At 33.5% G+C, this 16,009-nt stretch overlaps 1 protein-coding gene across 3 annotated transcripts; it reads right to left on the bottom strand.

Moving 5' to 3' along the window:
* Positions 1–409: 409 nt before the first annotated feature.
* mRpL34 (mitochondrial ribosomal protein L34) lies at positions 410–8,422 on the bottom strand. 3 transcript variants are annotated; one of them, XM_076508586.1, is made up of 3 exons: positions 8,285–8,422; positions 5,760–5,845; positions 410–3,607 (listed from the first exon to the last, which is right to left on the bottom strand). In XM_076508586.1, exons 2-3 carry the CDS (start codon positions 5,807–5,809, stop codon positions 3,322–3,324), a joined length of 336 nt encoding a protein of 111 aa, XP_076364701.1. In that variant the 5' UTR covers positions 5,810–5,845; positions 8,285–8,422; the 3' UTR covers positions 410–3,321. The 3 variants fall into 3 exon arrangements, with proteins under 3 accessions (XP_076364701.1, XP_076364698.1, XP_076364699.1); XM_076508583.1 differs by having other exon boundaries at positions 410–3,622; positions 8,285–8,414; XM_076508584.1 differs by lacking the exon at positions 8,285–8,422 and adding an exon at positions 7,173–7,190 and having other exon boundaries at positions 410–3,622.
* Between the last annotated feature and the right edge of the window lie 7,587 nt (positions 8,423–16,009).

The following is a 16,009-nucleotide window of genomic DNA, read 5'->3' as shown; positions in this document are numbered from 1 at the left end:
AGAGAGATGAGTAGCATTTCTGAATTGTATTTTTCTTTAGAGACAGCAACTTAAACATAATTCCTGCACTTCAATCTTTCAATAACAAATGCCACTTTAACACATTTAGAATTATAACACCATTCAAATGGTGATAAACCTTTGTACTACAGCAAAAAAAACAAATTTATAATACATTAAACATGAAACAGGAAAACATTATTTTCACAAAAATACTTCAAATTTATTTAAATGTTTACATATGTAACTACAAATGAGGAATGACCAGTAGTGCAGCTATTAGACTGCTCTGATGATCAACAAAGCCATTGATGATGGCCAACTTCTCTGATACCAGCTGGAACTGATAACCAGCTAAGACTATTAGTTTATTAAGAAATCAAAACTGAAAGGTAGTGTAGTTCCTTAGTTTCCAAGTTGAAAAATAGTTTATTTATGGTATAATGTTTACAGAACATCATCTAATAATCACTGAATTATACAGCAGTTACAACAATCATTTGGTTGACATAAAGGAGGCAGTGACTCTTCATTTTTACGAGTTGACAAGAGGCATTCACTGTAGAATATCTATATCATATAACCACTCAGTTACAGAGTAGTCGACAAATGGTCATTTGTGATATCTATGCAACATTGCTTAATAAATGCATAGGTAAAAAACAGAACACTTATTTGATTAACAAATAAATGTATGAAACACAATGAAATTCTGTTTTATGAGTTGACAAGTGGTAGTTTCTTGTAGAATGTCATATAATAACTGCTCAGTTGTAGAAAAAGAATTGTACAAGTCATGGAGAGTGATTGGTTGAAACATATTGCAGTTGTCAAGAAGAATGATACACTGAAGTTCTATGTGGATTTTTAAGTAGTTAAATGCAGACATGTTGATACCTTCCCATTACTGTACATGGATGAGTGTCTCATTGTCCTGAAATACACTTTCTGGCACAACATCTTGGGTCTAACTTATACATATTAGCATATTGTGATGGATGACAAAAGCATAGCAAAAACTGCTTTGAGCAAAAAAGATGGTTTGTATGATTTCTGAGTCATGCTATTTGGTCTGTGGTAATACCCTAGCCAATTCTAAAACCCTGAAAGAGCTTATTCTTGAGGGAATATAATGGAAGAATGCCTGGTATTAGTCTGTGATGTTTTTGTGTTTGGCTGAACTTTAGATTTAAGTTTTTGAGAAACAAAGTATGGTATTCCTTTGCTTAAGAAAGGCAGGCCTTGCACTGAAACTTAAGTGTTTGTTTATGCAAGCAGAGATAACTGGGAGGAATTGTCTTTAGAAGCTCAGCTAACAAAGGATGATGAAACAGGAGGTTTGTTGTTTTCTTTCTTTTGCATTGTACAACTGGGAATTCGTGGAAACCTTTTCACTTATAGCAACATCATTGTCTGCTCTAACAAAAATTGATGTGTTGCAGCTAGTGGCTCTGGAATTTTGAAGCAATATATATAGAGTAGGCCACAGCTGATAGATTTGTGCAGACATTTGTGGAGAATTGAATAGTGCTATTCAGAGTACTTGCAGAAATAAACTTAGACTAAGTGGCTAATTTCAAGAGCAAAATGTTCACCAAGTTCTGTAAGGTGTTTGGAATGGTGAAGACTTGTATTTCATTTTATCACCCCCTGTTTGATGGTTCAATGCAGAAGACAACAGACTGCCAGGTGGATGCTTAAGAAGTTTGCTTAACTAAACAGAAATGACTAGGATAAACATTTGCCATTCATGATGATGGTATACAGAGCAACAGAAAAGTAATCCATAGGCTGTTTGCCAAATCTCCTCATATTCAGACAAGGTAATGCTCTTTATGGATGTAATTTATGATTACATAAGATCCTTTGAACAATGAGTGAACTAGAAATCTGTAGAGGAGATTAACAAGTGTGAGGAAAGAGACAGTAAAAAAAAGATATAGTGGTCACTTACCTAGCAGCCTTTAAAGCCACAAATTAGGAGTCAACAGAAATTAAAATCCACCACCTGTTTTAACCAGCAGTAAAAGTGCTAACATCAGCCTCTCAATGGAAAAGGATGGAACTTTTCAGTTGAAGGAAACACTTGATGATTGAAAGGAAGTAGTGTTTCTTGCTCTCTGAGCAAGAGTAGAAACATTTAATGGAAGGTAATTACATGTATTGACTATTATTCAATTACTTACAGCTGAGATGATCAGGTGGTTGAAATGGCATCATTAACCATTATTTACTAAACTGGAATGGATAAGATGTAATGGAATGTGATCCAAAATTATGGGATTCTAGCAGACAGGCAAAGATTGGGTAAAACATATCACTCAACACCCACTGCATTTTGCAATAATCTTTATGGAAATGTGCCACATCTGATCGACAGAAGAATATTAGCCTTCTCTTAGGAAGTTGAAGTACAGTGGTAATAACACAAATTTTAATCATGTAAAAAAAAAGACTGTTGAAAGAAGTTTAACATTTTACCAGTGAAATATGAAATAAAAACAAGTTGAACTTGATAGCCCTTAATGACATCACTACTGTTACCAATTGTTGCTTCAGTAGGTAAAAGACATTATCAAAGTTGCCTATGTTATGACAGCCAGAGGAAAACTGAAAAACCACTAGAACATTTGAGAAAATGTAATAATTGCATGTATGTAAACTTCATGCACTCATAGATCACAATGTCAGCAAAACCAACTGGATTTAAAGTTTGGATTTCATACAACATCTAGGAGGAAAATTCTATGACCAATTTCTTTATGAAATTGATAAATTGTTATTTTATCATAGTTTATTTATTCTTAAAACAATTACATGTTTCATATTCTGAAATAAATAATTTAATTCAATTTGTTATTATCAGAAATATATTATTTTGTTTTACCATATAATTATTCTGATAACTTTTAGGGTAGAATGTCTGTAAATACTGCATCTCATGGTGTACATTATAAATGATGTATTTAAAGGGTACAGAATGCATATTCAGTATATTTGTAATCACAAGAACATTGCTGCATTCTGGACTTAAAACTTTAATTCTGAAATGATATTATACCTTTTGTTTCTCAAACCAATATATTTCAAATTCGGTGTTAACTTCAGAAACTGTCTATAGATAAATAACAAACAAAACTACATTGTTAAGATATTTCTTATACAATGGAATTTAATGAATGAACACAATGTTTGATAACTAAATGTTCTAGTTTTCACAGTGTTCTTCTTTCTGGGAATACTCTCTCATAATGATGAAATACTGTTTAAACATTTGCACAATTACTACAAGCTGGTAATAAAACATTTTGCTTATAGTTATTAATGTGTCAAAACATGACGTCCTTTCAGTATACGTCGCATAATTATCCTTCTTCCTGCTGCTGTGGATAATCGAGTTTTGTAACCATGTCTTTTAACCCTTCTGTACTCACTAGGTCTTGGAAAATGATTACGAACATTGTACCGTACTTGCTGTATGCCAACTCCTAAAAATGCACCTGAGGTCTGAGAAGACAGGATTCCAGAAACAGATGACTTCCCAGTAAGAACAAGGTTTCCAATGTGTTGACTCACTGTGATCCAGCTCCTCAAAGGCACCAACAAACTTGAAAAATTCATACTATAATGAAATGATTTACATATTGTAAAATGTAAACAAAGAAAATGTACAAATACATACAATAAACATAACATTAACAGTTTAATATGACAACAAAAAATAATGCACAAGTTTGTCTGGGTTTACACAACTAGGGCTTTCAAACTATTCAGTCTAAAATCATAAGATAAAGCTTATACATCCATTATATAATCAAGGCATTACTGATGTATGTAACAGTCAGAATTTAAAAAAAAACAACATATGTCTTTTATACTAGTGATTATGAAAACTTCTAAATGTAAACTTACATAAAGAACTATATCTTCTAAGGGGAAGAGATTATACATTCTGTATTACACTAAAAAAAATTGTTGCCTTTTAATACAAGACAGCATCCTCAGTATTACAGCTTGGATAACATTACAAACACTCAACTGATCAAGAAGTCCATCAAAAATGTGTGTAAATTTACAGAAATAGTACTCTATTCTTAATTTTGTAAAATTAGCATAAAAATTTCAAATCCTGCAAGTACTACTGGTTTGGAGCAATACAATCAGTGATTTGGAATATACTAAAACATTCTAGTTTTAAATATATATGTATATATATCCCAAATTTACAGAAAATGCTAAAAAATATCCTACAAAAAGTCAACCTGGTATATACTTTGAATACACAAAAAAGAACCAAGAAAAACTAATTTTAGCACCATTATTTCAGAAACACCCAAACTATTTAAATGATTTCAAATAAATGTGCTAATTTTATGTTACCCTAATCCAACTATTTCTCAAAATGAAATTGTATAGAAGTTAAACATAAAGTATCTTATTATGGCAACATTTTAAATTTACAAACTGATCTTTCTGTAACACACATTACTAGCTCATACAAATGTGGTTGTCAACAAATCATATGTCCTCTCATCTAGTAATAAAAACAGTTTATATTAACAATGTCAGTTACATTATCTATTGAATTATTGGTGTTCAATATTTTCAATGGAGATGAATACAACATTTTATTTCAAAAAAATAATTTTGATAGTTTCTCGGTAAATTTTCAAAAGGAATATTTTGCATAGTTTCACTAGATAGATATGTACATTTTAAAATCATGTAAGATTAAAAATAAAATCTTAACTCCGGAAGAAAAATATAAATGATTGCCATATCTATGTTTTTATCTACCTCTTTTCCAGAAAAAAAAGCTGGCTAATTTGTTATTTGTTCATGCATAAACACACATACACAAATGGCTGGTAATAAGCAAACTTTAATACAATATTTCTTAAAACGATGTTAGACATTTGTAGCTTGGTGTTCTACATCACACTCATTCATCAAAGTGACATGGTTACTGGTTAATGAAAAAGAGATAATGCTGAAAATACTTATTGAGAGTGAACGAGCATTTGTTTCCTTGAAAGAATACTCTTTATGTTCAATAACATGGTAGTAACAAACCACCTGTGTGGTATTTTTGTTTCAAAATGTAACTAATGAATCAATTTCATGTGAAATACTCTACGAATTTAATAAGATTGATAGCAGTGAAGGCCTGACTCTAGAAAAGTGATGCAATTCTTATTTTGTTACAATCAAGGATGATACTGAAGCTCTCAGCATAGAAGACAGTTTTAAATGTTGATTTCTTAACAGCAGGTGCTGAAAAAATTATCATAATTTCCAACTGAAGTGTATTGTAACAATGTGGTGGTCATACCACATTGACAGAAAACAAAGAATCATTATTCAGACTGAATTTGACAGAGTACTGCTTGTTTCTTTTTAAGCATGAAGCTACACAGTGAGCTGTCTGTGATGGGCTCACAATGAGTATTTAAATCCAGTTTTTAGTGGTATGAATTCTTAAACTTATCACTGAGCCACTTGGAAGCTTAACAAGAGTGAAAAGGAACAAATGTACCAACTTCATAACTAATACCAAGAAATACTTTTTCCAAAATGCTTCAATTTTAACTACATTTTAATTCTAGTCTTGCCTTGTATCACTGTAGACTATAGAAAATAAAGGTTAAAGAACTGAATAACAAATGGCAGATTATCAAAATTATTTATGAAAGATCATAATTGACTGGACTAACCAGACTATAACTATGTGTTATCAGAAATTTTTATTTAAACTTTACCTGTAAACAGAAGGAGTAGAAACAGAGAACCTCAACACCACAGTCTTCATATCTTGTGTATTTTGTGATCAAACTAAAATTAACACCTTCACCAAGATCAAATTGAAGGAGTAAAAATGTATTCTAAAGACAGCTGGTATGGTATTAAAACTTTAATTAAAATAAATTACAAAATAATGTTTTGACCTTCTTAGGTCATCTTTAAGATAACAATTTTGTCACCATGAAATTGAAAAGTTAAAATGAATGAGAGTTACTACATCTACCAAATCCACAGATCACCCTTTATCCCACAGGTATTTTTCAAGGATAATGAAAGAAATTGATGCTCTTACTTTTAACTAAATAAGCAAAATGTCAGTTATAAAAAGAACTAATCATCAGTCACACCCAAGTGAATATGGCATAGTGAGAATGAAGCTCATTAATACTGATTGGATACAGTTAGTTTGGGAAGGGAAACAATGGAGAGAAGGCAGCATTCAGGTCAATGTAGAATCATAGAGATATCAGAAGGTACATTCAATGGCTTGGTTGAAGTGCATCAGTACTTTACAGAGATCAAGGAAAGAATATTAGTACATTTTGTTTAAGCAGTAATAAATGAAACAAAAGTAAATTGTATGTAAAACTTGCACATTTCAAACAGTTTGGTATTCAGAAACATGGACAATCAACAAATGAAATGGAATTATTCAAAATGTAGCTTCTTAAATTATTGTGAAGAGTATTAAATGAACACAGACAGCATAACACAAACCCAAACAAACAAATAAACAGCATCTTTCTTCACACAATGTTTGGAGGATAAACCAAGGCCAAGAAATCTTTTGATGAAATGAGGTAGTACTGTTTTGTAAACTGTATTATTAATCCAACAGCATTCTCTTGTTTCATCATAGCCGAGCAACTAAGGTTTCTGTAGAGACAAAAATACCATACGATACTCAAGAACTCAAGAATTCAGCTACTATTTATATAGGTCGTGCTGATTTCTAAGGTATACTACAGTTATGTACCTAACACAGTGGGGGAGGAAGAAGTTGCAAAGTGTGGGTGTTTGGTTAGATGTGCAGATAATTTATAGCTGCTAAAAAGTAAAAAAATATGTAAAAATGTGGGTGCTACAGTACCCCCACTTCTGACACCCCTGTAACAGTAACACTAATCTAAAAATGTGTTTGGTATCATCAATAACCCTATACTCAGGAGAGGCATTAGAATGCTAAAAATAATCTTTTATTTTTCTCAAATATCTTCATGATAGATTTTCAGGGATTTGTGTCACCAAGAATCTTGCAATACCCTTTAATAAAAATATTTCAAATTAATTTCTTTTCCCTCAATAATGAATATTCTTACAAAGATGTGATGTTATTTTACCTAATATAGTTTAACCAAGATAATGCTTACTGTTATCCTGAAGATTCTTCAGTATACTTTTACATGCATTTTTTTTAATACTGTCTAATAATGTAATCAATGTACAGTCATATATTTCAGGGTTTAATGCAGTTCATGCTGCTAAACCAGGTAGTTTCCTGAAACATTCAACAGACAGACAAAAGCTTTCTTACAAAACCAAATGTTATTAAATAAAAAGATAATTTACAATTAAAGTAAATGACTTTGCTGCACAGTTATATAATAGAAATTAAGATAATCTAGACTTATATAAATCATCATATTTAACACACCATGTTTGAAATTTTATTTTGTTTTATGACTATCCTTAGCCTTCCTTTTTCTTAAAAGGTAGGTGAAAATTTATAATATTTTATTCATTGTTATGTGCTTATAAATTATAGTAATGTAAATTACAATTAAATGTTGAAAGAACTCTCAATAATTTTTATTACATGATGCAAAAGCTCTTCAATTATGAATGTTTTTTTTTCCATACATTTTTAAGACAATATCAAAACGTTTAAATTAAATCTAAATTTAACAATAACATTCTGTGAGAAAAAGTGAATGTTGTGAATAAATGAAATACAATAATCTATAATCCTTTGCTGGAGGAATCTGGTACTACAGTAGCAAACCCAATGCAACTTTTCAACTTAATTCAATCAGAGAATATTTCTATTTAAAAATAACATGGAACTGCACATTGATACATTTTGTTAAAGTTCTTTCTTATATGAGATAAAACATATTGGCTATAACCACACAAATCGAGTTCTTAAAGATAGATCTATAGTCAAATTATATTTTTTTAACCATCCTACTTACAAGAATAAACCTAAAGTAATAATTATAGTTTACTACCACTGCAATTAAAAATAATATTACTAATTCTATTACACAGTATTACTACAAGTATTACTCGGCTCTACCACTACTACTACTACTCGCTGAGGGCTAGTACAAGTAGGCTTATATATATCACTGGAGCAAATAAACTGTAGACTGCACTAATAACTATTTCTAATAATTTTGTTTAGTAGATACAATTTCTACAAAATAATACGATTCCCAAAACTATACAAATATTCTAATTGTTTAAGGCAATAACTAATCACCTCTTTTGGCTTATAATCAATGGCTAAAGACTTCAATAAATCCTCTCTAACCAGTAAAACGAAACGAGCAAACAATACAATTTCAATTCACTATTAAAAATTTAATAATAAAAACGATAAAGAAAGTGTGCAAAATGCAGAAACATATCATATCTGTAAAGTTAACCACATTTATATATCATTTTACGTCGCTAATGAATAAATGCATCCGGAATTTATTTTTTCTTCTTTAGTGAATCATCTTTAACAAGATTTAGATTAATTCCTGGGAGAAATGAAAAAAAAACAAAAAACACACTGTTCATAAAGAATTTTGCTAAGTTATCTTAACATGTTGCCCCCCGCTAGTATAGCGGTATGTCTCCGGATTTACAACGCTAAAATCAGGGGTTCGATTCCCCTCGATGGGCTGAGCAGATAGCCCTATGTGGCTTTGCTATAAGAAAAACACACACACTTAACATGTTATTTTATATCCTTATATTTTAAAAGTTCTATATTATAGAATTGACAACTCCAGTGTATTTTTCTGTAAGTTTTTTTCGGCCCGGCATGGCCAGTTGGGTTAAGGCGTCCGATTCTTAATATTAGAGTCGCGGGTTCGAATCCCCGTCGCACCAAACATGCACCCCTTTTGGCCCGGCATGGCCAAGCGCGTTGAGGCGTGCGACTCTTAATCTGAGGGTCGCGGGTTCGCATCCGCGTCGCGCCAAACATGCTCGCCCTCCCAGCCGTGGGGGCGATATATATAAGTTACGGTCAATCCCACTATTCCTTGGTAAAAGAGTAGCCCAAGAGTTGGTGGTGGGTGGTGATGACTAGCTGCCTTCCCTCTAGTCTTACACTGCTAAATTAGGGACGGCTAGCACAGATAGCCCTCGAGTAGCTTTGTGTGAAATTCCAAAACAAACAAACAAAAAAAATGCTCCCCTTTTAGCTGTGGGGGCGTTATAAATGCTACGATCAATTCCACTGCTAAAAGTTGGTAAAAGAGTAGCCAAGAGTTGGCGGTGGGTGGTAATGGCTAGCTGCCTTCCCTCTAGTCTTAAACTATTAATTAGGGATGACTAGCGCAGATAGCCCTCGTGTGGCTTTGGTCGAAATTCAAAACAAACAAACATAAATGAGACACTTCTCTTATTTCAACCCAGTGAGCTAAAACTCCACTCACATCGTGAAAATGATTGGCACATTACACAGGCCTTAAGACATGACTAAAACTGTTACAAGTCATATTTTATGCTTAAAGTAGTCTTAAATCTCTTGTTATCATCCAGATCGACTTTTCAGTAGAATACACAGAGTTTTGAAGTTAGCGAGATAGTTTTGATTTTATTTTTCTTCACTGTAGTGAGCTTTTTCCCTAATCCTTCTCAAAGCCAATAGTAAGCAATCACAAGTTCGAATTCGTGAAACCAGACTATTTGTCCTCATATAGACAAGATTCATCACTCCCATCAGAATGATCACAAAAATTTACGACAGTCTCCTTGTTGTTATGATAGACGCTTTTAACGACAGTTCCGCTCAGCAAACCCTTATAATGGACTTGAATATGGAGTCATGCTATTTCCTAGCTCCACCACAAGGACAGAAACGACCAGTTTGATAACGACGGATTCATCACTGTGAAGAAGAAAAAGAATCGAAGAAAGAAGTCATCAAGGATAAGATCAAGTAATGATTATAACTTTATTTCACTCATTAAACCAACAAGAAACAACCATGTAACGCCAAGCACCACACTCACGATGACGCGTACCACACCTGCAGCACAAAACACAACTCTAACTAACGGCAACATTCACAAACAGGGAAATATACCAGAGCTTATAGTTGAAATGGTTCCACATTCTCTTCGTCAACCGCAAATTGCGACTGAATTTAGAAAACCTTTTCACTCTATGAACTATAAAGAGTTATGGCGTCTTCCAAAAGGTGGTCTCGTTGTGAAATGTGATTGATCTAAGAACTATGCTAATTTCCTGGCCCACTGGCCACAGGATATTTTTAGTGGCAACACAAACATATACTCATTTGCGGGTACCTATCAGTTACACTCATTAGTCATTAAAAATGTTGACATTAATTTAGAAAAAAATGAAAATTACAATAAACTGATAGCTTCAGGTCGCAAGTCACACAGAGTAGAGGTACTCACGTCATTATGTACTAAACACAAACACTACTAAACAAGATTTCGTTCACATACAAAGAATATTACGAGTATCTACTTACTAAAGGGTGCGTCCTTTTTATAAAACACACAAAATGGAAATCGCTAAGTCACTACAGAAACACATTATCCAGTGCTTCAAATGTAAAAAATTCAGGCTCTCTAAAGTGTACCGCAAAATAAGCCCCAGATGTATAAGATGCACAAGGCGTTACGATGTTGAAACCTGCTCTAATGAACGAAAGGGTGAAATGCGCTAACTGCCATAGACACCATGCACCTAGTTATAATGACTGTTCTGCATACCAACAAATCAACAGTAAAGTTAAAAACCTTGAGGGCAGTGAAGTTCAGGGTATATGTAGTTTGAGTAGTAGATGCTGGCTGTGAAGATTGTTGTGTTTAGTAGAATTTGTAGGAACGGTGTTTAAATGTGTTGTGGAATTGTGGTGTCTGTTACCAGTGTAGCTGATGGAATGTTTAATATTGCCACCAACACACAACACCATATCACCACACAAAGAGCTTTTAGAGACTCGGAAATGCACGATGAACCTTCTAGCTTTCCTCTCTGAGCTCTGTGTATTCCTGCCCCTAAAGACGATATCCGAGACACCAAACACATCACTAATTGAACACATAGTTAACATGGCAAATGACTCTTTTAGACTCCCAAACCTTTAGCCATACCATAAAACACTATGAATCAAGCAAGCAAAAGGCAACCTCTCCATGCACAATATAAAACTTCCTTACATCAACATCCAAGACGCCTTCGATTTAAACAGCAATGTCAAAGTAGACAAATTATCATCTCTGTGACCTTGGCCAAAAAATATACCAAAATATTTCTTCCCAACTTACACGGTCCCAGCCGATACAAACATGAAAATAGATATATTGCTATCTTTTTTAAAAAAATAAGCTAGTCAGTAATATATCTATAGAAGATAATTTAAGGTCAATCACAATTGAAAGAATAATGTTTAATTTACATCTAAATAAATAAAACCTTATACCCTTTATCCGAACTACAATTTCCATCAAAATCACAAGACGTAAGTTACATTACCATATGTATTGACAGAAACACCAAACACATAATTATTCCCGATCTAAACAATCCTCATACCGAATACTTCAGCAGTCGTACAACCACGAAAGGAATAACACTACATTCACTTCTAGAAACTAACAACATTGCATGTTATTAATACAAACGCATCAACTAAATACAACGCAGCAAATGACACCTACGATGACGTAGTTCAATCAAAACAACCGAAAAGCTTTAGACAACCAAGTAAATGAAAATCCATACATGAAGAATCCTTGTTAATAGCTTAAACACTTAAACAGTGATGACATCTTAAACTGTAAAGTCACCAAAGGTGAACCAAAAACTCAGGCCCCGAACACTATGGAATCAAGAATATCATTCTTAGAAACAAATCTGATACTTTACTCAATTACCTAATTTATCTCACAAATCTTTCTATTGTAACTGGATACTTTACCAATTATTACAGTTACCCCTAGAAGTTCAACTAACATTAACTTTAACCCTGACCTACTTTAGGCCTATCAATCTAGTAAGCTGTTTTGGTAAACTAGTTAAAAGAGCTGTTGCAAAGAGGCTTTTGTTTTTTTTATGAAGAAAACAACAGAACTCCTCTAGAAAAAACACAGACCATAGACCACTTAGCCCGACTCACAAAATCAGTGTTTAAATCGTTTAATAGTTATCAAGTCGCAGTTGGTGTCTTCTTTGATCTACGCAAAACTTTTGATGACGTATAGAACAATGCAATAAGATATAGTCTACAATCTATGAATATCGACAGTGCCATTATGTAGACAAATTATCATCTCTGTAACCTTGGCCAAAAAATATACTAAAATATTGGATTTCAAATTTCCAAACTAACCGCACTGCACTAATTTAAGTCACTAACACACTTTCCTAAACAATAAATATCACAGCAGAAGTTTCGCAAGGATCAGTTCTCTCACCACTCCTTTACTTTATATTTGTTAACAATATTCCTTTCCCTGATCTGATATACACATATTTTTCTCAGCATATGGACGATATTGCTGCTTGGAGAGTCTTAAGAAACTCACTAACAGCCGCGTATCGTGTCCAAAAATTTATTAATGCTGTTAGTGACTGGTACAACGATTGATGGATCATACTAAACCTCACCAAAACCCAAAATACTATTTTCCATAGAAGTCTAAACATACATTTCAAAAAATCGAAAAAAGTTAAACTAAAATTAGATGACGTCGAAATAAACCTGTATTCCAAAGTCAAATTTCTTGTAATTATTTTTGACAAAAGACTCACATGGGCAGAGCACAATAACAAAAAAAAAGAAGAAAAGGAAACCATTAGTAAACGTAATAATCGCCTTAAACTAATTGCAGGATACAAAGCTAGTAACATTATACACATCCACTAAGCTTTCATCCGTCCAATAATCGAATATGATTGTCAAGTCACCATTTGCTTGTCACTAAGAATGCGAAATAAACTACAACAACAATAAAATATTGTTTTAAGACTAGCACTGCGTCTTTTAAAATTAACTTTGGTAACTTGCATAAAACTAGTAACTTACTTCTCCTAAAACACAGGTTAAATACACTAGCCAAGAAATATTACGAACTAACAAAAACAAGAAATTGTCTCACCTTTGCCTTTCATACCATATCATGTGCATCACACAAAATAGTATCACCATACAACATGTATTATGGCCAAACACGAACAACATAACAATGTTTTTGAGCCAAGTACAAATCAATAATGTTATGATTTTGTTTAATAGGTAGGATACAGAACAGGTTGATTATTCGACATCCTTTGTGTGAAAGTGAGTTTTCTCATAGGACTTCCATTCCCCACCCTCCAGCATATTCTTTGAATAGGATTTATAGATCCCTGTCACCCTGAAACAGGTCTGTTTAAGCCTAAGGTTATGTTTATGCTTATTTTCCTTGTTTTTCCTACTGATATCCAACATATTTGGCATTATTCACCCTGTTTCTGTTTACAGATAAGAATATATGCATGCGTTTATGCATACATATATATCTATATATACTCATACATACATTTATATATATGCGCCAACACGTCTGGATGTTTGGTACGCTTCTACACACTGATTGCCATGTCTCTTTCCGTCATCGCCTCGTTTGTCTCCTCTTTTTTCGGTCGCATATTTTTGAAACGGAAATTCTAAAATAAAAAGATCCAAACTCATAGTAATGAAACAACTCCAATACTGTCATGACTAGCTTATACTGAGCCTCACGAGCGAAGCCACCAAACTTCACGCTCAACAAGGTCAGTGAACAGCGTGAGACTAAAAGTTAAATCAAATTGAGTTAATTCACCCTTGTGGGATCGTCTGTTGACACAGGACGAAAAAGAAAGAAAGAATTCTCCAACCTTATTAATCTGACCGACAAAATTAAAACAATCAACTCATGAATCGATAGTATCTACTAAATCCTCAGAAAAAAGTAATTTTAGTATAGGTGGCCAAGGCTGTAAGAACTGAAATCAATTAAGAACTCTTTTGCACCTTGCCACTAAAATAAATTTAGTAACAATGCAAGAGATAACTAAAAGTAGTAAAAAAGAAATATTTTTAAATACCCAAATGAAAATAAATAAAAATAAATCATCGACAGCGAGGCCGAAACTACACTTAGAAAACACGACAAAAGAAACTGACAATGTTTGAAAATGGTAACGTAACCATGGATATTGGCACTGAAACATCATTACAGCCCGATGGTACTGAATGATTTACATTAATTAAATTCAAAATACAACAAAAATACTTTAAAATCAAACACAGAAAACAAATATAAGGAACAAACAAACATAACAGTAATACTAACACCAAAATATTCAATTATAATTCATGGAGTAGCAGGCACACACAATCAACCACAATTAACAAATGAAATCAAAAGATGTAAACCAAATATCAATCTAAAGGCGATATCCTAGTTCAAGGACACGAACCCACTGACCTAAACAAATTACTAAAAAAATGGATTTAATGGATGCATTAAAAACAAAGCAGATTACTGCATACCTTCCAGAAGCTAGGTCACAACCTACATCCTTGGTGATCAGGGGTGTGCAGTATTCCATAGCCAAGTGGTTAAGGCACTCGACTTTTAATCCGAGGTTCGCGGGTTCAAATCTCCGTGACACTAAACATACTCACCCTTGGGGCGTTATAATGTTTCGATCAATCCCACTATTCGTTGGTAAAAGAGTAGACCACGAGTTAGCAGTAAGTGGTGATGACTAACTGCCTTCCCTCTAGTCTTACACTGCTAAATTATGGACAGCTGGCGTAGATAGCCCTCGTGTAGCTTTGCGCGAAATTCAGAAAACAACAAACAAAACAAGCAATCATTGGTATAAGTCTGTTTCTGATAGAAACACGCACAAGTATAGCATATACCACTATAACAAAGTAGTGTCAAAGCAATCTTACGAATGTGGTTTAAGAAGTTGGATTCTTCAATTCGTTAGGAAGCAAAATCCAGGAATAAAAGATGAATTTGAAGTTTTAATCATATCAACAAAAGTCGAGAAAGAAAATAAGCTAGAGGAGGCAGTGAAGTCGTGAACGAGAGTTGGGATAGTGGGATTGACCGTAACATTATAACACCACCACGGCTGAAAGAGCGAGAATGTTTGGTGCGACGGGGATTCGAACTCGCGATCCTCAGATTACGAGTCGAACGCCTTAACCCACTGGCCATGCCGGGCCATATATCAATGTAAACATAACCAATTGCTGTTTGTTACAACAATCAATAATACAGACTTCGAAGTAGGTTTTGTTTTTCCTTTTTCCTTCACTTCTTTCGGTTTGTTCATTTTTCCAACATTTCCCGATATTCTTTTTGTTGTTGTTGGACAACTGTCTTTTAAATTCCTTTTTCAAACCCACGTCAAAGGGAATAATTTCTTATTCACCTTGCATCTGTTTCTTGTATATTGGATTATAAGTTTTCACAACCACTGAACTTAAAAGGCCCTACATGGCCAGCTGGTAAAGGTACTCGACTCGTTATCCAAGGGTTGTGGGTTCGAATCCCCATCACACTAAACACGCTCGCCCTTTCAGCCGCGGGGGCGATATAATGTGACGGGCAATCCCACTATTTATCGGTAAAAGAGTAGCCCAAGAGTTGGCAGTGGGTGGTGATGACAAGTCTTAAATTGCTAAATTAAGGACGGCTAGCGCAGATAGTCCTCGAGTAGCTTTGCGCTAAATTCAAACCAAACCAAATCATAACTTAGAAACGTAGTCGGTTATTCGAATAATTTTCCAATGATTAGTGCTCTAATTATCAAAACGTGATCAAAAGTGATCACTTTCTCACCTTTCTTAATCCTTATTCAATGTTCATTGATTAGCTATTTTTAACGTATATTTTTATAAATGTTACTGATTGGTTAATTCAATATCTTTTCGAGTTTTTTTATAATAAACTTTAAATTTGTG

Source organism: Tachypleus tridentatus, chromosome 6 (genome assembly GCF_004210375.1).
Source record: "Tachypleus tridentatus isolate NWPU-2018 chromosome 6, ASM421037v1, whole genome shotgun sequence".
Taxonomy (NCBI): Eukaryota; Metazoa; Arthropoda; class Merostomata; order Xiphosura; family Limulidae; genus Tachypleus; species Tachypleus tridentatus.
Note: the sequence above shows the minus strand (reverse complement) of the source record. Positions and strands in the feature narration are given on the sequence as shown.

Coding starts and splice junctions, on each gene's coding strand:
- mRpL34 (XM_076508583.1), bottom strand. CDS start 5,809: ATGAAGACTGTGGTGTTGAGGTTCTCTGTTTCTACTCCTTCTGTTTAC. Junction 3,623..5,759: donor TCTACTCCTTCTGTTTACAG/GTAAAGTTTAAA, acceptor ATTTCATTATAG/TATGAATTTTTCAAGTTTGT.